At 39.3% G+C, this 22547-nt stretch overlaps 1 protein-coding gene across 15 annotated transcripts in view; it reads right to left on the reverse strand.

The window, feature by feature from the left end:
• LOC121317380 (clathrin coat assembly protein AP180-like) overlaps positions 1–22547 on the reverse strand; it is a 72370-nt gene that overhangs the window by 29063 nt on the left and 20760 nt on the right. For all 15 annotated transcript variants that reach the window (XM_041253252.1, XM_041253243.1, XM_041253250.1 and 12 more), the window contains exons 2-8: positions 15388–15530; positions 12120–12195; positions 9777–9879; positions 6874–6967; positions 5700–5811; positions 4959–5065; positions 3855–3896 (exon numbers count right to left, since the gene is read on the reverse strand). In XM_041253252.1, the coding sequence (XP_041109186.1) occupies positions 3855–3896; positions 4959–5065; positions 5700–5811; positions 6874–6967; positions 9777–9879; positions 12120–12195; positions 15388–15530 (677 nt within the window). The remainder of the gene's footprint in view (positions 1–3854; positions 3897–4958; positions 5066–5699; positions 5812–6873; positions 6968–9776; positions 9880–12119; positions 12196–15387; positions 15531–22547) is intronic.

The raw sequence follows: 22547 nt of genomic DNA on the forward strand, positions 1-22547 counted from the left end.
AAACAAGTATTTCAAATTTTAAAGGCACAATAAATATGTGGAAACAAAATTCTGGAAAACAAAAAGATCAACAGAAATGCAATAATGGACTTTTGAGAATGTTCTTATGTTAAAGTGTGGTAAGAAAATGTTTTAATGAAGCACTGTTTATTAAAAGAGGAACAAAACACAGCACATGCCCATGCTTGCTATTAAGAACCCATCTACTGTACACGGCACCACACTGTCAAAAATGCAATCTCATGCTATTCAAGCACACCAGCGCACCGCAAGCTTGCTATCTGTGAAATTGAAGAGGTTCAAATTATAGCAGATTGTTTCTTTGTCTGGTTTCATCCAAGTGGATACTACTGACATGGAATCCCACGGCATAAGGTTGAGCTGACTGTATAAAAATGGAAAAAATACTTTTTTTTTTTCAGTGGACTGGACAGAAAAGGCAACAGCTATTAAACACCCAGAGTAATAATAATAAACATGAAAAAACTTTATTCGCCATCTCTTAACGTTACTTCCCAAGCCTTTATGGATCACTAACAATCCAACTTTCTGTTTCAAGCAGGTGGTAATCAAATAACAAATTATTTCCTTATATGTATCATATTATAGGTCTTATATGATACATATCATTGCAGATCTAAATTTGGTGATTAGGTTTTATTTGAACCGAACCATAGCGTGTTAGTGGACACTGAGGACTGAAGTTGTGAACAACTGGATTAAAACACCTTTAGCATTCAATAGGTACACAACAGCATGGGCATTCACTGGATAGATACTACAAGAAAAGATAAGAACTAAAGCGTAGCACAGCACACCAAAGATGGTGTGAACAGCCTCATTCTAACCCATATAGGTTCAGAAAGGACAGAACAGAGAGGATAGGCTACTGGTGAGCAGACAAAAGACAATATATTCTGATCCCACTAAGTATTCAGACAACTCTCGAAATACCTTCAGAGTCAGAAATAATGATCTGTTTCTGACATCAAAAAAATATTAAATCGTTAACTGTGGCAGGGTGAGAGCCCTGCCTCTAAATAAAGTGTGGTGTTTTGGTGGTGGTTGGCAGGGACGGGGTTAATTCCTGTCCATGCCAAAAACATGTGAGAATGTGGCTGCTCCCAAATAGAATAATTGGTAATAATTGGGAGGAGCCACATGCTATAAAAGATGAGCCCAGAGCTCCATTAGGGAGACGGCCAGAAAGCTGGAGACAAGGTGGTTTTGCTCCGACCAACCGACCGACCAAAATCTAACCGTGATAGCGATAGACTTGGGTGAGGGATTTTCCGTTTCATGTTTGTTTGCACGACTTGTTATTTGTAGATTAAGATCAAAGTCCTAGATAATGTGGTGCTGATATTCTTTCCTTAACAGGTCAGGAAAAAAGAGTATCCTAACATGCCTTTGCATTCCCTCACATTGCATAGCAGTTTGAATCATTCCAGGATTTATGGTCAGTCTAATTAGGCTGGGCCAACCAAGAAAGAAACACCAAACTCAGCTCACTTGAATGGATCAAACTGTGATGCAACGAGGGGCATATTTCCATACTTGTGGTACAAAACTAACAATAATTCTAACTATTTTTCAACTACCCCATTACATTAAGGTCTGGTGAATAACTGACAATGTCAAACAGGATTACCGGATCATCAATGTTACAGTCTTTAAAGGTAGAATTTTCACTGTCATTGTCAATGATCCCTGGGTGCAATTCCTGCGTGTGCATGTTAATAACAAACACAAAAAAAAAAAGAAAAAAAAAAGCAAGCAATAACTATGGAGAAACAAAGAACATGACGTATTAATGATATACAGGGATTTGGACAAAATATTGGAAACACAATATCTGCAGTACATTTTGGGATGTGGAGGGAACAGAGCTCTGAAACCTAACTCTCTACAATCAATAATGTATCACACATACAAACACATTGCCTCACAATTAGATTAGTTCGATATAGAGTCGCAAGGTCCTATTATTTTCTTTAAAGGGCTAATTTTCATAATCTACATTTTCCTAAAATGTCAATTTTCTATTCTGTATGTTCTGTATCTGTTGTTATTTCTGCTGAGACCATTATTTGCCATGCCGTTAACTAATTATTCCGGCAAAACAATCCCAGTAAAAGCCGGTTGTGGGGAGGTGTGGAAGCATATCAGTGTTGTACAGGCTTTGGGGCACAATGCTTCACATACAGGCTTCAATGCATAGTGCACAGCTAATATATGACACACAGCTAACACACATAATATGACACACAGGTAAGAGATTAAAAGAAATGGTGAAATGGAGATGTAAGGTACCCCTTTAAGACAACTGCATTGCAGCACAAATTTAATTTAAATATTGCAGATTCTATGCAACACAATCTGAACTTATAATGTCCCCCTAATTAACCTTTTCTTGCAACCTGTATTCTTTTTTTTTTTTGCTATTGGATGCTTGATCAATACTCAATTAATTCACCCAAAAAAATCAAAGAAATGTATTTTTGGTTTTTATGATTACACTGCAATTTGTCCTTTTTGTTTTACTGGCGAGAGTAGCTGTTCTTGCCCCTATTTCCTTATGCAAACAGTAAATTGGAAACATGCACAGTCATCTCTTGGCATTTCTTATATTTAGCATCTGCTTTAAGTTTTGATTAAGCAAATGGTCTTGCTTGTAGTAATACACATCAGTGCATGCTTTAGTGCAGAGCATAATACTGCTCAAACTGCAAGGATTATAAAACCAACCGCATCAATAGGGTTTTCACAATATTAAACTCCATTCGTTAAGTCAAATTGAGTCTAAAAGTAGATCACAAAAAAACTGTTGAACATACTAGTACAGGAACATTACTAAAATATGATTTATTTGTAAGTGTTTGTTTTTAATATTACGGACACCCTATGCTCACAATTCAGTGGACCCCGATTTTCTTATTGAAAACGTAGTACTCGTAGATTAAGATCAAAGTCCACTAAAGATAACGTGGTGCTGATATTCTGATTCTGAATTCCACCTGGCTGTTTCCAGTGCTTTTTTATGCACTACTCAAACTCTCAATCTTTGGGATCAATCTGCATCTCTGCAAGTGAGAAGAGAAGGGGCATTTTGTCTGTCAATAGCTATGGTAGCACAGCACCACTGGTGATCTGAATGATAGTGCGAAATCTCCTGTAATCACACACATTCTCCGGCTGTGTATGGAGAGATGATGGGTTACAAATGGCTCTCAAACCTGACATCTGGGATTTGCAAATGTTGCAGGAGTTAAGGAAGCAATAACCAAGGCTTTAAAATCTACTGATTCTTATTAGCACACTCAACCTGGTCCCTCTCTTTCCCTGTAATGAAAATTGTTATGTTCTTCTTTTATTTGGAACTTTTGATATGCTGTACATATTTTACAAGTACAATGCTAAAACAGCAAAGATTAAAAAGGCAAGAAAATGCTGCTTTGTGGTATCAAATCACTTCCTGTCCTCTAGTTCACAAGGTGTGAATCTTTCGAGTAGAAATGACCTGAAGCACAGGAAGTGTATGGGTACCTGGAAGGTACAATTTTTTTTATCTGCATTGTACCTGGAATACCTGCATGTTCCAAACTAAGAAATAAAAAAATAAACACTGAACAAAAAGCTCTTAAAAACACAGGAAATGGTTAGTAATAACGCTGCTAGTGCTAATAATATGTAAGACAATTCACTTTAAAGCCTGGATTAGCAATTTTCCAGTTCTCAGACACATGCTACCGTGCTGGATGCATGGTTAGTACTGTATACCAGAGTAGGAACAGTACGAGACTGCTCTTGTTTAAATATATTATGCCAGCATGCAAATAAAAATCAAGACTTACATAAGTGAGGTCAGGAATGTCACCTTTCTCGATCCCTACTTGCTGCATGGGGAGGAAACAGAGAAGAAAGCTGGTTAAGGGATCTCACAAAAAAAATCTTTGAAAACAGGATTTGTTTACATACATCCAGTCCTAACTAAATTGGGATATCTCAATAAAATCTAATGGGTCTATTTTCATGACCTAAACGGTGGCTGTGTTTTCCTCCAGGGGTGATTTATAAGCATTCTTATTACTCATCAAGTACAATACAAAGTGTGTGTGTGTGTGTGACGGTATCTAAAAATGTGCAACTTATGTGCTCTCAGTATCAAGTGGATATTTAACAGCAAAGTTTTGAAGGACTTCATGGATTCAGGGGTTACAATGTTTCACAGATCTGTAAAAGGACCTTAGAATTCCTCAGGATCCCATAATCTCCACATTCATCACAAGCAGTGGACCATTATACATTCAAGAGCAGCAAGCCTAAACATGTCTATTTTAAAGCCAAGTCTGCTTACAAGGTTTCCTATATTTCACAGGAACACTATATAAAAATGGGTTTTGTACTTTAGAAACCACACTGGCAAGATACAAATTGACAGGAAATGACAGTAAGTATTGGCAATGGAAAATAGCTTTGGCTTAAATACGTTATGTCTTTATCATAACAGCAACAGCACTGGCAGAAAGTGCAGATAAAGACAAAAGGGTTTAACCTACACTAAACTCTAACGTAGTACATCACGAAGAGGGGGTATTGTCACTCTTTCATATAGTAACATATGTTCACTGTTAATAAAGTTCTTGAACTAAAAATGTGAATAAACATGTTGTTCATAATTACTTCACATAACAGGGAAGAAATGCAATTGTAAATGTAATCTGAAATACAAACAGAAAAGAGATGTACACTTCTGAAAATGAAAAAGGGTAAGCAAATGTACTCAAAATTCAAATGCTACACGTTTTGATAATAGCCTCCTACTGTCCAATTTATTTACCTTTTTAGCTATGAAAAGTCATAAATATAAATATAAATGTATACAATAAACTAATGTGCAGCAATAGACTTTCCAATTGACCCTGCATGTGATAAATTACATTTAAACAACAGTTCACCTCCGCTACTTTGAGGAATTCTGAGACACTTGTCATTCTTGTGAGAAACCGCTTGTAAATTTCCAGTGCTTCCTTACATTGGCTCCTTTTCATTTCAAAAAATTTCTCTGTAAAGATAAAATAATGTACACTCAATAATCACACTGGGCATACTTCTCCTACTACATGAATTTGTACGAGGTTGTTAATATGATGTGATAATAAATAGGTACTAATTTAAATATTACATAAACTTAGTACCTGCATAACAACTGCACCTGCTGTGTTTTCAAAACTGGCTTATAAAAGGTGACAGATTTCTTAAATATGACACATTTAAAACTTACCAGGCACTTCAACTTTGAATAAATTTACAAGAAGGAATTACATAACTAAACCACCAAATCGACTGAACACAACTCGAATAATGTTGTTTTTATTGTTTGTACCCTAACCACAACCTTGCTGAAGAAATTAAGGCACAAGAATATGTTTTTAATGTCTACCGCTGTTATCAGTGGGAAAAAGAGTTCACTTTATCATATATGGGACAGGGACAAATACTGCCAGAGAAAACTGTTACTCTAACTAATCAGTAGTGACTGCAGACTGAGTTTGGTTCACGTGTTTAGAAAATGGCCACAAAGGACTAGAAGATAAGAAAAAGGGTAGCTTGGCGTCGCTGTTAAATATACAACTTTTTTGAAAAAGAGAAAGTAAGCAGGAAAAAAGGAAGTTACTAAAATATTTTAAAAGACTTGCCTAGTAAGTTAATGATCCCATCATTATAACAAGCAAAAAGTTTAATAAGATCTTTAAAAAGGAGCAGAAAGCAAGCATTTATTACGCCATTGGTCAGCTCGTTGGGGTGGACCTGTTGTACAAAAAGACAGAAAAGAGGTAGTCATTTCAAGTGCTATCAATGCTAATTATGATTCTAAAGACACTGAAAAAAGACTTTTAGTCGAAACATTGGTCACTGAATGTAAGTTTATTTTAGCATTTCTAAATTCAGCACTATCAAGTGTTTAATAATTATGGATAATGATGGTCTCCATTTGTTGACATTCTATCGAATGCAGCAGTTCAGTTTATAAAAAATAAAACCAAATTAGAGAACATCAAGTGGTACAACTGGCTGCTGTGCATGCCGAAGAAGACATCATTTCTACACTTTCTTTGACTGGGAAATGAACTAGATATGCAGGTTTGCATGAAGTCTGTTACACACTGGTGGGTATGAGAGTGCAAGTTATAGTTCTCGCTAACAGCCTCACAAGGTGACACAACCACACCCTGTTTTTTTTTTTTTCCTGTTTAAAGTCAGTCACGACAGCCACCTTAGGGAGTGATTCAATCAAAAAATACAATGAAGCTCACTAATCAATATAATACTCCTATTTTATGGGATGATGTACATGCATTGGGATAGATGAATACATTCAGAATGACTGGGAGCATTTGTTTTACCCCTCTCAGACCTGTGATAATTAAATGTCTGGGGATCCCTAAATAGATAACAATCCCCTCTTCAATAACATCTGTACCCCCAAATACTACTGCAGATATACTGTGTTTTCTTGCCGCCCCACCAGTGGTGGCTACCAAGACTGGTACAACTCTGACTGCATAAGCAAGGAGTCTAGTAGGGTAAAAAGGGCAAAGAATGCCTCATGCCCCCAAGTGCCCTGCATTTATTTATTTGGCCCAATATCTGTTGTTTGTGGAACAGAGATAAACAATACAAAATGCACTAAAGTATTTTCATCTGGTATTAAACATTCGACAAGCTGGCTGTGCCAACTTAATGAGATTTCCCTGGTGTGTGAAATTTTAGAATTTAGGCTTTTACATAGGGGCTTTTTTTCATTTTAACACATATTTGAATAAACATCTTTGTTGTTTAATTACATATTTTAATATGTAGAGTACTTACATCAAATTCCAGTAGTGCATCAATTTGTCCTTGTAAAATTGGCATGCCTTTTAATAGCTTGTCAGGAATCATGGTTCTCATAACACCATCAGCACTGAAACACAATGGAGGCAGAAAAGGTACCCGCTTAATAAGACATGAAACAGGTAGCACTTATTATATCTGTACACATGCTGGAGACACTTGCTACCTGGGATGCATTGGTAAATGGTAGAGACATAGACCTCCAGTAACACAGCAGTGCACCTGTTTCACTATGTATCCTACATACAAGTGCCCCCATTTATTGATTGCTGACCCCACACACCCTAACGTGTGTGGAGCTATGAATAGGAATCTTTGTCAAAATGCTTTTACTGTATTACATACATACTGTATACTGTACAAGCAGGCAAAAAAACAAAGGTAAGAAAACATGTTTAAAGCTTTGGTTATTACTCCTTTTAAAACATTAAGGTTTCTGCCACCTTTGTTTCTATGCTTCTCCATTGTCTGTGCTTCATGATTCCAGAAAAAGAACAAAAAAAAAAAAGGAAAAGAATTTTGACTTATCCTTTGCTTTATAGCATGGAAATTATCTTTCTCTAGTTGCGCTTGATATAATATATATAGATATATATAATATATATATTATATATATATATAGATATATATATTTATATTGGATATATATTATACATACATTGGCCTGTATGAAAAGCTGCACCTGATGCAGAAAAGGAAACCTCAATGAAAAAAACAGAATATATAAAGGACCCCTGTGCAAAAAGAAAGACACATTTGTATTACATCAAATATACTTAAGTAGAAATACATGTATTTTTTCATGCACATTTCAAGCCGGCAGATCATACTGTACTAGTTGCCAACACTGCTGCACAGGCACAGAAAAAATTTATTGCATGATAATGGACCATTAGTTGTTTATAGTTAAAGCACATTAACTGAAATTGTATTGCATTAAACTGAAAACGGTATCAGAGGTAGATGATTAAAAAGTTTATTTTAAATATAAGGCCTATATATTTTACGCAAGACTTTATTCTCATGGATCGGACTACCTGACCGTAACGGATATAAGGAATGTGCAGAATTAAGTTTTCCGATGTACTAGTCATATCAGGAAAAATGCTGCTGTCTCTACAAAACATTTTAAGTAGTAAATGCTTAGGACAAGCAAGCATACTAAGTTAGTCTTATCCTTCACAGTACTAAGTTAATCCACTTGAACAGGATCATCACGAATCTGATTTGGTGTGTTGCAATCGGCATATTCCTTCTGATTTAGCAGATGATCCACCTGGTACGCTGCAATCAGGATTAGGTGCACTAACTTTAGTCCAATCAAGTGGACTAAACCTGCTTAATCCACTAGTTAGACACATCAACTGGACTAAATTTGGTACGCTGCAAATGACCCTTAGTGACCAGTTACTGTGACAGGCAGTAGTTTTTCCTAGCGGAAATGCTAGTATATAGTAATGCTAATATGCTAGTCTTTAAACCCCATCTAGAGGGTGAAAGAACGACAGAATTTAGATCCTGTTTAGATCATCAAAATAGACCCCTTAGTAAAACGACAAGTGAAGAATGCTCATTTAGGCAACAGCGTTGCTGTGTGAAGTGTCTGCCTGCTAAACTAAAACCCTAATTCAGAGTGGCAGCTACAGGGCACATTAAGAACTACTTATCAGAGGGAGTCCCCGAGTGACTCATCCATTTAAAGCACTGCCGCTGGGAGTGCAGGATGAGTCATACAGCTTGGACAGTTTGCATCCAGGCTGTGCAGAGAGGCCAAACTTTGCTGGGGACTCTGATGGGGGCATCACATTGGCTCTGGCGCTCCTGGGGTTGGGGATGGTAAACCGGCAGGGATTACACCTCATTGTGCAACAGCGAACCCTACTGGCCAGACACCGAGCACACTCAGAGTGGTTAAAAAGCAGGGCTGATCTCTGTTCTCCAGGATCGGTAGCCCGCCCACCACTGCTCTTGATTGCTCGACATATTTTTTAATTGTCTCCAACAGATTCCCTTAATTGGTTTGAAATACACATCATGTCATCTTTTACTCTCTATTCCACTGCAAGCACAAAATGGCTGTGGGGGCTCATATAAAATATAAAAGACCAGATGGGAATAAAACCCACATTGACAAATCAGCAGCCAAAGGATATTGTATGTCAGGCTTGCAGCCATTTAAAAAGTATTTTATTAAGACTGGTTTTAATAAAAGATGACAAAACTATTGATTTAAATCAGTGGAACTCACCTTAGCAGATAGAAACACCAAGGTTAATTTAATCAATTAAAGACCTCGGAACAAGTCTCTGGTTGGACTGTAATTGTATTTATTTTTTCATATTTTCTTGCCTTTTCAGTTTGCAATTATGTTGAGTGGTTCTGGGTTCTGTTGATCGATTATCATTCTTCTTTATATATGTATTTATTTGTCTGCCTATAACTGAACACACTTCTTTATTCCATTCAAATCATGTGACAAAATTACCTTTAAAATTGGCTGGTACCTATCTCCCTCTCCATTTATGTAGAGTATCTTGGTTAGCAGAGTTGAAGACAGCTATAGAAACAGCTGATAATGACAACTCAGCATCTGAACCCAGAACCACTCCCGATGATTGCAAAATTGGGCAAGACATTATCTGTTTTAGTCCAAATGTAATATATTATTTTAACCCCTTTATAATATTCTGAATCTTTACCCTAATCCTAACTAACCATTACTATTGGTTACTGTGACCCGGGGTTCAAAATTGTACCAAAACGTAACTAAATTCACAGCTTTAAGCAATATTTCATCATAGCTGAACACAAGCAACATTTATGCAACCTGCACTCAATACACACAGTCAGAAACCTTAAAATGCTTTGTATTGGCTTACCCCTTTTTAACTCTGGTAAAGTCGAATGCCATCTGTCGGTACGCAAAAGCCTTTTCGTTCATGTATCTGCTGTAGCGTCTGATGAATGTTGACATATCATAACCTAAAGGGAAACACAGCACATGAGAATCAAATTATAAGACTGTTGAGTGCTTCTTTGAGCAGCCTTACATCTTTAATAATATTAACATCATCATCTATGATTGACTGAACCTGCACAACCACATATGCACGGGCTAATCTCTCATTACAAGAACATACTGTATGTCACTATGTTTCAGATTTTACAGAAGTTGTAAAAGTCACATAAATGTCTTTATAGATCATGTGCCATTAATGCATACAGGACATTGGTAAAAATCTTAGCATATTGTGAGTATACAGTATTTACAGTATAATCGTAAATCTCAAAAAACTACTCACTTCTAAATCTTTTGTAGTCATTGTTGTATTACTGTAGTATAAATACATGTTCATTTGGATTCATATGTTGTTTATTTCTGACTTTACGTGAACGAAAAGACACACATTTGCCCGTTTTCCCATTGAAAATAGTGATATTTTGAAATATCACTGTCCTGGTCACAAAAGCAAAGTTTGTGGGGAATAATAGCCATTTTCTATACTTTTGAGGCATAAGCAATTAGGAAATAACACTTACTACCCAGGAACAAAAATTGTGTTACATAGTGTTAATGAACTTGAAGAAGACTCAAAGATTGTTTAAAATGACATTAAAATACAAATAACTTCACTACCTGAGATCGTCATTAAAGAAGAGGACAACTAATGATTCAAAGACTTTATTAATGGACCGAACTGACCTACTGGAAATGGTTAATTTTACTGGAATTTATGTTTTGTTAAACAAAGATTGAAAGGGGACACCGCTCTACAAGACGTCACACATCTGCAACACTGCATCAACTCTGCGAAACAAACTGAGCATTCCCAGTTAAACTGAAGAATTGAAAGGGTTTTAGAAACTATACTTGGGGAATTATATAAATGTATTATTTGCAGAAAAGTGGATAGTGGTGTAATGTAAAAAGGGTGTGTGTTATTTTGTTTTCTTACAAAAAAAGGCTAGTTTTAATTCTTTCATGAAAGTGAATTACAGCTAACAGCAAGGTGATCTACAAAAGGGATGCTGACTCTTATTTTCCTTAAGTAACACATTAATGGGTTTTAAAATGTGTTTGTGTCGTGATTCTAATTAAAGGATATACATTTAACAACTGATTGATAAAGAACTAAGAAAGATTTTGTAATATCATATTAATTGAAATTCACTGAATTTATATTAATTTATTTACTCAAACAATTATCCTGCTTGCATATTCATGTTGTTATATTTACTGACTTGAGAATATAATAGTTCTTACAGAATAGAAAAAGTATAGCTGTATTGCTTTCACTTGTAATTGACATTTACACTGAGATTTTGCCTTACCATTATTACAATATTTTGATATTAACCTTCTTTCCTACTTTTGTACTGCATTTTATTCATAAACTTTTGATAACAGTTATGAAAGACATAATTAAAATAAACCATTACACACATTAATTATCTTCATTGGGTATCTAAACACCCAATCTCCCCTACATTCAAATAAAAAACTAAATATTATACAATTTAGCATTTACTGATTTTCAGGTAAGCATTTAAATATTTAGGAACATTGTTTAATAACTCTGGAGAAAATGATACATTTTGAATGTGACAATGCTATTTTTTTGCTTCAATAAATATTATGTTTAATATTTAAATATCTTGAAATACTAATTACTATGCTGTGAAATGCCATAAAATAAAATAAAAATGACCCTGAAAAAGACAGCCCTACTCATGAGTGAAATAACTAGAGTACTCCACAAACATTTAACATCACTGCACAGTACAATGTATAGAAAAGAAAGTATGTTTAACCAAAATGTAACAGTTGAATTCAAAGAATAACTTTCCTAAGATCAACCACCTTCATCTGCCTATGAACACAACATAGATTAAAAAATGAGAGGAAAAAAATATTCACTCAGCAGCACTGAATACGTTATCTCACAACACTTGATGTATAATGTTTTGTTTTCTGCAGATGTGACTCTGTACTGAAAATCATAACTCAAAATGACATTGTACAAGTAAAGATGTACACAGTATAAACAGTATAGGGTCAAAAACTAAGAATTAATCAAAATGAATCTAAAAGTGTTTACTTATCCTTTAGTTTCTGTTAGCATAACATGCTATCCCAAGCTTAAGAGGTTCAAGCAATGATACTACCTTGCATTTTCATAACTAATAGCAGCTAATAATAAAGTATTAAAGATTAGTCTTACCATGAGAACCAGTTTTGTCCAAAAAATTGCTGAGGTTAAATAGTGTGTTCCTAGAAGCCAAGTACTGGATAAATCTCTGCAAAATAAAAAAAAAGAACAACAAAATGTATACTGAACAAAAATATAAACACAACATGCAACAATTTCAAAGATTTTACTGAGTTACAGTTCATATAAGGAAATCAGTCAATTGAAAACAAATTCATTAGGCCCTAATCTATGGATTTCACATGACTGGGAATACAGATATGCATCTGTTGGTGACAGATACCTTAAAAAAAAAAGGTAGGGGCGTGCGTCAGAAAACCAGTCAGTAGCTGGTGTGACCACCTTTGGCCTCATGCAGAGCGACACATCTCCTTTGCATAGAGTTGATCGGGCTGTTGATTGTGGCCTGTGGAATGTTGTCCCACTCCTCTTCAATGGCTGTGCGAAGTTGCTGGATATTGGCAGGAACTGGAACACGCTGTCATACACGTCGATCCAGAGCATCCCAAACATGCTCAATGGGTGACATGTCTGGAGAGTGTGCAGGCCATGGAAGACCTGGGACATTTTCAGCTTCCAGGAATTGTGTACAGATCCTTGCAACATGGGGCCGTGCATTATCATGCTGAAACATGAGGTGATGGCAGCAGATGAATGGCACAACAATGGGCCTCAGGATCTCGACACAGTATCTCTGTGCATTCAAATTGCCATCGATAAAATGCAATTGTGTTCGTTGTCCATAGCTTATGCCTGCCCATATCATAACCCCACCGCCACCATGGGGCACTCTGTTCACAACGTTGACATCAGTAAACCGCTCGCCCACACGACGTCATACACGCTGTCTGCCATCTGCCAGGTACAGTTGAAACTGGGATTCATCTGTGAAGAGCACACTTCCCCAGCGTGCAAGTGGCCATCGGAGGTGAGCATTTGTCCACTGAAGTCGGTTACGACGCCGAACTTCAGTCAGGTCAAGACCCTGATGAGGACGACGAGAACGCAGATAAGATGGTTTCTGACAGTTTGTGCAGGAATTCTTTGGTTGTGCAAACCCACAGTTTCATCAACTGTCCGATCAATCTCAGACGATCCCGCAGGTGAAGAAGCCGGATGTGGAGGTCCTGGGCTGGCGTGGTTACACGTGGTATGCGGTTGTGAGGCCGGTTGGACGTACTGCCAAATTCTCTAAAACGACGTTGCAGGGGCTTATGGTAGAGAAATGAACATTCAATTCTCTGGCAACAGCTCTGGTGGACAGTCCTGCAGTCAGCATGCCAATTGCATGTTTATTCAAAACTTGAGACATCTGTGGCATTGTGTTGTGTGACAAAACTGCACATTTTAAAGTGGTCTTTTATTGTCCCCAGCACAAGGTGGACCTGTGTAATGATCATGCTGCTTAATCAGCTTCTTGATAAGCCACACCTGTCGGGTGGATGGATTATCTTGGCAAAGGAGAAATGCTCATTAACAGGGATGTAAACAAATTTGTGCACAAAATTTGAGAGAAATAAGCTTTTTGTGCATATGAAAAATTTCTGGGATCTTTTATTTCAGCTCATGAAGCATGGGACCAACACTTTACATGTTGCGCTTATATTTATGTTCAGTGTAAATATATACAGGGATGACACTGTTTTACAGTCATCAAACATTGTAAAGTGCTCTGTGGTGGAGTAGAGAAACAAGTCTGAAGCAGGCACTTCTTCACACAGAGAGTCGTGCTGAGTGTATGGAATGGGCTACCTAGTCATGTTGTTTTGGTAGAATAACTTGGATCCTTTAAGACCCAACCTGTTGAAGACCCAACCTCATTCAGCTGCAGTACTCGGACCCAGGTGCGCTTAGATGGGCCAAATGTCCTCCTCTCATTTGTAAATTGTAATATGTTCCTACATTCTTATTAAGGAAGTCGTTGTAAACAATATTTTTGAAGCAATGTGGGTTTAATTCATATTATGATTCTTACAATGCACAACATCCTAAATATTGTGTACATTTTAAAGCATTGCCCAATTCTGGGAATCAGACTGACATCATGGCACTGCAGGACCCTTTTAATAAAGTCAGTGTCTAAGAGCATGTCTATGTGTAAATCAATAAATATAAGCACTGACTACATAAGGCCTTGTGGATCAGCTATGTGAACCTCAATATAAACTGGTGACGTGGATCATTCAGTTCAATTTCACATTTCTACTTCAAGAACAGACTTTCAGCTTCTGCTTCATGTCAGGCAATTGAAATAATGCAGTCTGAAGAAAATGACCAGATAACAGAGTCTCAGCTCTGCTGGTGTTGCACGGCGTCTTTGCAAGGAACCTTTTATAACTGTAATGCTATTTATCAATGTAAATTCCTTTCCAGACTACTGAAGTCCCCAACTCATGCAGACTAATAAAAAAACCACCAACGAGGTCTTACTTATTAAACATGTAATAGTACCGTGATTAGAAAAGCACTACATTTCCTAGTCTATTAGAACACAAGAACATAAGAAGGTTTACAAAAGAGAAGAGCCTGCAACTGTAAGTAATGTGTTTTGTTTTAAACACTACAGCCTGAAACTAAATAAATTCAATGACAAACGTTTCAATTCATGGTCTTTTTCAATGGTATCCTCTTATTCTCTTAGATGCTTTAGCACAGTGCAGAGCCTGGAGACCGGAGTTCAATTCTGAAATGCTGCCTTACCAACAGCAACTGATGGTCCTTGGCTAGTCACAATTGATCATTGTTGTCTGCACCCACACAGTGTACATTTGGCTGTGATGTTCTAAGTCTTGATAAGGCTACACTAACAAGCCCTGCCACAAACTCTTTACTGACAGGTCCTTAAAGTATTTTCTCCTTGTTCATTTTAAAGTAAAGTAGGCAGATGTCAATACGTCAAAGCACATACATTAAGTTAAGTACAAGACAGCTCTCATGGGAACTTTATGTTATTTGTTCCTAGTTTGGATATTTCAGATCACTCCATTTTGCTGTTTTGTTAAGCTCCCCCCCCCCCCCCCCCCCCAAACTGAATTAATAGTCACAATACAACAGTATTGAAGTGGTTTATTGAATATAAAACCTTCTCATAAAATATTCTGTGATTTTTGTGAAGAACATTCACCAGTGGTGTCCAATTACAGTCTTGAAGGGCCATTCCACTCCAGGTTTAAATATGAAACTACTGGGCGCAGGTTTAATTGGTTCAATTAACCAATTTTGAACAGTGTTGGAACAAAGACACAGTAGCTGTCATGGGTTTTAATGACCTGCTGCTTACCTCGTTGCCTTGGACCATTATGTGGTGTGTTGTGACTAGAGCCTTGAACACAACCACCCAGCTGCTGTTTGTAGCCCTCTCAAACAGTGTATCGGCCATCTGGGGGATGTTCACGTTCGTCTCATTGGTGGCCTGGATCAAATCTGAAAAGCAAATGGGGGTAAGAAACATTAGATAAACAGAATATATGTTTGGTGTCGTTGTGGTAAAAATAAGGACATGAGGGGATAATGGCAATTGAAGCATATTCAAGTTAGTTACAGTTAAATGTTATTAAAACTTGAAAGAAAACCACTTGCAAGTATCATAAACATTTCTGAATAACTGACAGGAAAAATGTAGAAAGTTTCAGATTGAATCAGGCTTTATATTTTTTTTTCTGGACTCTTCTGAGGTGGTGCTATTAAGCTCAGTAGAAATCCATGAGTACGGAGTCCATTTTTGGACATCCTCAGATATCAGTCCTTCCTGTGTCAGGCATCAGTCCTCCTCGAGTCAGTCGTCAGGTATCAGGCATCAGTCCTCCTCGAGTCAGTCGTCAGGTATCAGGCATCAGTCCTCCTCGAGTCAGTCGCCAGGCATCAGTCCTCCTCGAGTCAGTCGCCAGGCATCAGTCCTCCTCGAGCTAGTCGTCAGGTATCAGGCATCAGTCCTCCTCGAGTCAGTCACCAGGCATCAGTCCTCCTCGAGCTAGTCATCAGGTATCAGGCATCAGTCCTCCTCGAGTCAGTCGCCAGGCATCAGTCCTCCTCGAGCTAGTCGTCAGGTATCAGGCATCAGTCCTCCTCGAGTCAGTCACCAGGCATCAGTCCTCCTCGAGTCAGTCAGGTCGTCCTCCTCGAGTCAGGCATCAGTCCTCCTCGAGTCAGTCGCCAGGCATCAGTCCTACTCGAGTCAGGTATCAGTCCTCCTCGAGTCAGTCGTCAGTTATCAGGCATCAGTCCTCCATGAGTCAGTCACCAGGCATCAGTCCTCCTCGAGACAGGTATCAGTCCTCCTCGAGCTAGTCGTCAGATATCAGGCATCAGTCCTCCTCGAGTCAGTCGGCAGGCATCAGTCCTCCTCGAGTCAGTCGCCAGGTATCAGTCCTCCTCAAGTCAGTCGTCACGCATCAGACCTCCTTGAGCTAGTCGTCAGGTATCAGGCATCAGTCCTCCTCGAGTCAGTCGCCAGACATCAGTCCTCCTCAAGCCAGTCGTCAGGTATCAGGCATCAGCCCTCCTCGAGCTAGTCGTCAGGTATCAGGCATCAGTCCTCCTCGAGTCAGTCGTCAGGCATCAGTCCTCCTCGAGCTAGTCGTCAGGTATCAGGCATCAGTCCTCCTCGAGTCAGTCGTCAGGCATCAGTCCTCCTCGAGTCATTCGCCAGGCATCAGTCCTCCTCGAGTCAGTCACCAGGCATCAGTCCTCCTCGAGACAGGTATCAGTCCTCCTCGAGACAGGTATCAGTCCTCCTCGAGCTAGTCATCAGATATCAGGCATCAGTCCTCGAGTCAGTCGGCAGGCATCAGTCTTCCTCGAGTCAGTCGCCAGGCATCAGTCCTCCTCGAGTCAGTCGTCACACATCAGTCCTCCTTGAGCTAGTCGTCAGGTATCAGGCATCAGTCCTCCTCGAGTCAGTCGTCAGTTATCAGGCATCAGTCCTCCATGAGTCAGTCACCAGGCATCAGTCCTCCTCGAGACAGGTATCAGTCCTCCTCGAGCTAGTAATCAGATATCAGGCATCAGTCCTCCTCGAGTCAGGTATCAGTCCTCCACGAGTCAGTCGCCAGGTATCAGGCATCAGTCCTCCTCGAGTCAGTCGGCAGGCATCAGTCCTCCTCGAGTCAGGTATCTGTCCTCCTCGAGCTAGTCGTCAGATATCAGGCATCAGTCCTCCACGAGTCAGTCGCCAGGTATCAGGCATCAGTCCTCCTCGAGTCAGTCGCCAGGCATCAGTCCTCCTCGAGCCAGTCGTCAGGTATCAGGCATCAGTCCTCCTCGAGCTAGTCGTCAGGTATCAGGCATCAGTCCTCCTCGAGTCAGTCGCCAGGCATCAGTCCTCCTCGAGCTAGTCGTCAGGTATCAGGCATCAGTCCTCCTCGAGTCAGTCACCAGGCATCAGTCCTCCTCGAATCAGTCGTTAGGCATCAGTTCTCCTCGAGTCAGTCGCCAGGCATCAGTCCTACTCGAGTCAGGTATCAGTCCTCCTCGAGTCAGGTATCAGTCCTCCTCGAGTCAGTCATCAGTTATCAGGCATCAGTCCTCCATGAGTCAGTCACCAGGCATCAGTCCTCCTCGAGACAGGTATCAGTCCTCCTCGAGCTAGTCATCAGATATCAGGCATCAGTCCTCCTCGAGTCAGGTATCAGTCCTCCACAAGTCAGTCGCCAGGTATCAGGCATCAGTCCTCCTCGAGTCAGTCGCCAGGCATCAGTCCTCCTCGAGTCAGTCGTCACGCATCAGTCCTCCTTGCGATAGTCGTCAGGTATCAGGCATCAGTCCTCCTCGAGTCAGTCGTCAGGCATCAGTCCTCCTCGAGCCAGTCGTCAGGTATCAGGCATCAGTCCTCCTCGAGCCAGTCGTCAGGTATCAGGCATCAGTCCTCCTCGAGTCAGTCGTCAGGCATCAGTCCTCCTCCTCCTCGAGTCAGGTATCAGGCATCAGTCCTCCTCGAGTCAGTCGCCAGGCATCAGTCCTCCTCGAGTCAGTCGCCAGGCATCAGTCCTCCTCGAGTCAGTCGTCAGGCATCAGGCATCAGTCCTCCTCGAGTCAGTCGCCAGGCATCAGTCCTCCTCGAGCTAGTCGTCAGGTATCAGGCATCAGTCCTCCTCGAGTCAGTCTCCAGGCATCAGTCCTCCTCGAGTCAGTCGCCAGGCATCTGTCCTCCTCGAGTCAGTCGCCAGGCATCAGTCCTCCTCGAGTCAGTCGCCAGGCATCAGTCCTCCTCGAGTCAGTCGCCAGGCATTAGTCTTCATTGGTCCTCAAGTTTTTATTTTTTTCAAGGGGGAAACAAATGTCAATCAAACGTTTTGACAAGCAGATGGCATTAAGTTATTGTGGTGGGTGTGTAAGAAGTTAAATAAAAGATGACTGTATAATTTAAAAAAATGTGAAGATGTAAACTAATGGCTAACAATAGAGTGTAACTGTTGATTAGTCAATGCATTTTAACCGTTCTTTAGTTGCATTTAATATGTATATTTTAAGTGTTTTAAAAATGAGTTATCATGTGCAATTTAATTATTTGAATTCTCTTGGATTGAAATTCTAAGTCAGATCTTCTAAGTCTGATTTAACATCAGACATAACCACTGTCATTTATCAAATATACAACAAATACGAAACATAGAACTTTACACACAAATTACCCCACAACTAAAATAAACATGTACTAGGGATAAAATAATTCTCCCCGTTAAAAAAAAAAAAAAAAATTTGGGAGGACTGATGCCTGACGACTGACTCGAGGAGGACTGATGCCCTGACACAGGAAGGACTGATATCTGAGGATGTCCTAAAATGGCCACGTGCATGTGCTTAAAGGGTCATGTTCGTTGTTTGTTTGTAGTTGTTTTTTCCCCGCTGATGCGATTCAACCATGCAAATCACGTAATCACATTACTGTCTGGATCTAATGCAGGCGTCTCTAGTTGCTGTAGCTGAACGGGCACTGTGGCCATAATAGCCAGGAATAGACAAACATTTTGAGGGGCATTACTGCAATTGACAAGGGCACTCGCTGCAATTGCCACATGGCCAGCAATAATTTCAAGCCACACACACACACATACACACACACAAAGACACACAGTAGAACCTCATTTATCTGCACCCCAGTCATCTGTGGCTCCCTGACAAGTTTTATCTCTGAAATGCAGTACATTATTGCCAATGTAGACTTAATGCCCGCTGTGCTCACACACACACATACACACACACACACACACACACACACATTTGCATTCCTTCGACAACAAACGAAATATTTTGGCACTTTTATTTTTATATTTAGTTCTTAAAAACGTGTTTTACAAAGTGGGGACATCCCCACAACATCATTTTTTAAGGAATTACTATATTTGTGGAAACATTTTCTCATATTTTGTCTGCACAATGACAGTAATACCTCCCCGCCCCACACACACTCACTCATAAAGATGCATGCGTCAGTCTAAAACCTGTACAGCAAAAATCAAGACAGCAGCGCAACAGATGGAAGGATTAATTTCTTGGTATGAACAGCAGAAGAATGCAGATTCTGTAAAATCTGTTTTCCTGAGGCAGTTACTTAAAACCTAGGAAACATAATTTGCCTCACTAAAACAAAAAACTGGCCCTTTCAAACTGGCTTGCTCTACCCAGGTCAGGACCCAGTGTCATGCGGGTCGGGTACGTGATTCCACACTGCTTTTGATAAAGCAGGGCTGACATGGGTGACAAATGCAAGTGCACAATATGCATATCAACGCCCTGGAAGCAGCTTGTTGCTAACGCTTCCATCCAAGCGTCTCTGGATTGAACTGTCGACCCAAATGTTGATTAGAGCAGACGTTTCTACATCCCTGCTTCAACCTAGCTCATGCTGTGTCTCAATCAACAAAAATATGTTGCATGGTTTCACACTACGCAGGACTGTGACCTGGGTAGCCAGGACGCAGGTCCAGACCCGGTTAGGAGTGACAGTGTGAAAGGGACTTTCTCAACAAACCACACTGAGAATTACTGTGATTGTGGTTTCTGTCTCCCTGAGAATAGGGCCGTGAATTCAGGCCTGCTTTTAAGAATGGTTTTGATGATTTCCACTCTACCTGTTTCATAGTGAATGTGCAGACTGTGTGTCTTGTGTTCAGCAGTTTCTGTCTTTTTAGAAAAGTGGACCTGGCTGTTCAAAACAATACATAATAGAATTGTACTTTTTGTTTAAGATCCCAGAAACCTAGCAACACTTAGCGACCACTATTAAATATTAATGCGTGGAAAGAATTTGCGATAATACCTTGTGATATTCCTAGCTGCTAGACGGCTTAGTTTATAGGACAATTGTGAACTCTGATGGGCTGAACAGTTTATTCTTGTCATAAAATGTCTTATGATCTTGTAGCTTTGTAGTATTTTTATTTTTTATTATTATTATTATTATTATTATTTATTATTATTATTATATTTATTTATTTATTTATTTATTTATTTGTGGTAGCAAAGTTAGGGAAACAGGGTTAGATGTGTACCCCATTTTATAAAGATTTTGCTAGGAGTAACACTGTAAAAGTAAACTCATTTTAAAACATTCTTCTGTCTTTGTAATACATTGTATTCCATACATCTTCAGTAAAGCCAATTTGGTTTACATTACTAGTTTCTGTATTATTTATACATTCTAGTCACACGCAATTACTCATTTATCCATGGATTTCACATATCTGTGGGCAATTACTCACAACAATGTTTCAACTGTGTGTGTGTGTGTGTGTGTGTGTGTGTGTGTGTGTGTGTGTGTGTGTGTGTGTGTATATATATATATATATATATATATATATATATATATATATATATATACATACAGTGCCTTGCAAAAGTATTTAGACCCCTGACCAATTCTCTCATATTACCGAATTACAAATGGTACATTGAAATTTCGTTCTGTTTGATATTTTATTCTAAAACACTGAAACTCAGAATCAATTATTGTAAGGTGACATTGGTTTTATCTTGGGAAATATTTTGAAGAAAAATAAAAAAACTGAAATATCTTGCTTGCATAAGTATTCAACCCCTGTGCTGTGGAAGCTCCCAGTTTGCATCGATGAAAGAAATTACATTAACGAGGACACCTTACCATTGGCATCCACCTGTGAACCATTAAAGTTGCTGTCACATTTTCTGGATAAAAACCCCACTGTTGAAGGATCATTGGTAAGGCTGTAAATCTGAAGGAAAATGAAGACCAAAGAGCATTCTACAGAAGTTAGAGATAAAGTAATACAAAAGCACAGATTAGGGAAAGGGTACAAAATAATATCCAAGTGTTTGGATATCCCAGTGAGCACAGTTGGATCAATAATCAGGAAGTAGAAGCTGCATCACACCACCCAGGCAGTGCCAACAAAAGGCCGTTCCTCAAAGCTCAGCGCTCAAACAAAAAGCAGACTTGTGAGAGAAGCCACAGAGAGGCCAACAATCACTTTGAAGGAGCTACAGAGTTCAGTGACTGGGAGTGGAGTCAACCATATCAAGAGCTCTGCATAACACTGGCCTGTATGGGAGGGTGGCAAGAAAGAAGCCGTTACTCAAAAATTACCATCTGAAAGAGCATCTGGAGTTTGCCAGAAAGCATGAGAGTGACCCAGCTGTGATGTGGGAAAAGGTTTTGTGGTCAGATATGACCAAGATAGAGTTTTTTGGCCAAAACTCAAAGCACTATTGTGGCGCAAACCTAACACTGCCCATGCCGCAAGACACACCATCCCTAAAGTGAAGTATGGTGGTGGCAGCATCATGCTGTGGGAATGCTTCTCATCAGCAGGGACTGGGCACCTTGTTACAACTGAAGGAAGAATGGATGGAGCAATATACAGAAAAATACTGCAAGAGAATCTGCTTCAGTCCGTTAAAAAACTGATGATTGGGAGGAAATTCACCTTTCAGCAGGACAATGATCCCAAGCACAAGGCCAAAGCAACAGTGGAGTGGCTCAAGAACAAAAAGGTGAATGTCCTACAGTGGCCCAGTCAAAGTCCTGATCTCAATCCCATTGAGAATCTGTAGCACTATTTGAAAATTGTGGTCCACAAGCGTCATCCAAACAACCTGAACAACCTGGAGCAAATCTGCCAAGAATGGGCCAAAATCATTCCGACACTGTGTGCAAAGCTGGTACATACTTACCCCAAAAGACTTAAAGCTATTATTGCAGCAAAAGGTGGCTCTACCAAATATTAATGTATGGGGGCTGAATACTTATGCAAGCAAGATATTTCAGTTTTTTTTATTTTTCTTAAAAATATTTCCCAATGTCACCTTACAATAATTGATTTTGAGTTTAAGTGTTTTTTAAAAAAATATAGAGCAGAATTAAATTTCAATGTACCATTTGTAATTCAGTAATATGAGAGAATTGGTCAGGGGTCTGAATATACATTTGTTGTAAGAACAGGATGAGCTAAGCATTAGGCTGCTTTT

This window comes from Polyodon spathula, chromosome 6 (genome assembly GCF_017654505.1).
Source record: "Polyodon spathula isolate WHYD16114869_AA chromosome 6, ASM1765450v1, whole genome shotgun sequence".
Taxonomy (NCBI): Eukaryota; Metazoa; Chordata; class Actinopteri; order Acipenseriformes; family Polyodontidae; genus Polyodon; species Polyodon spathula.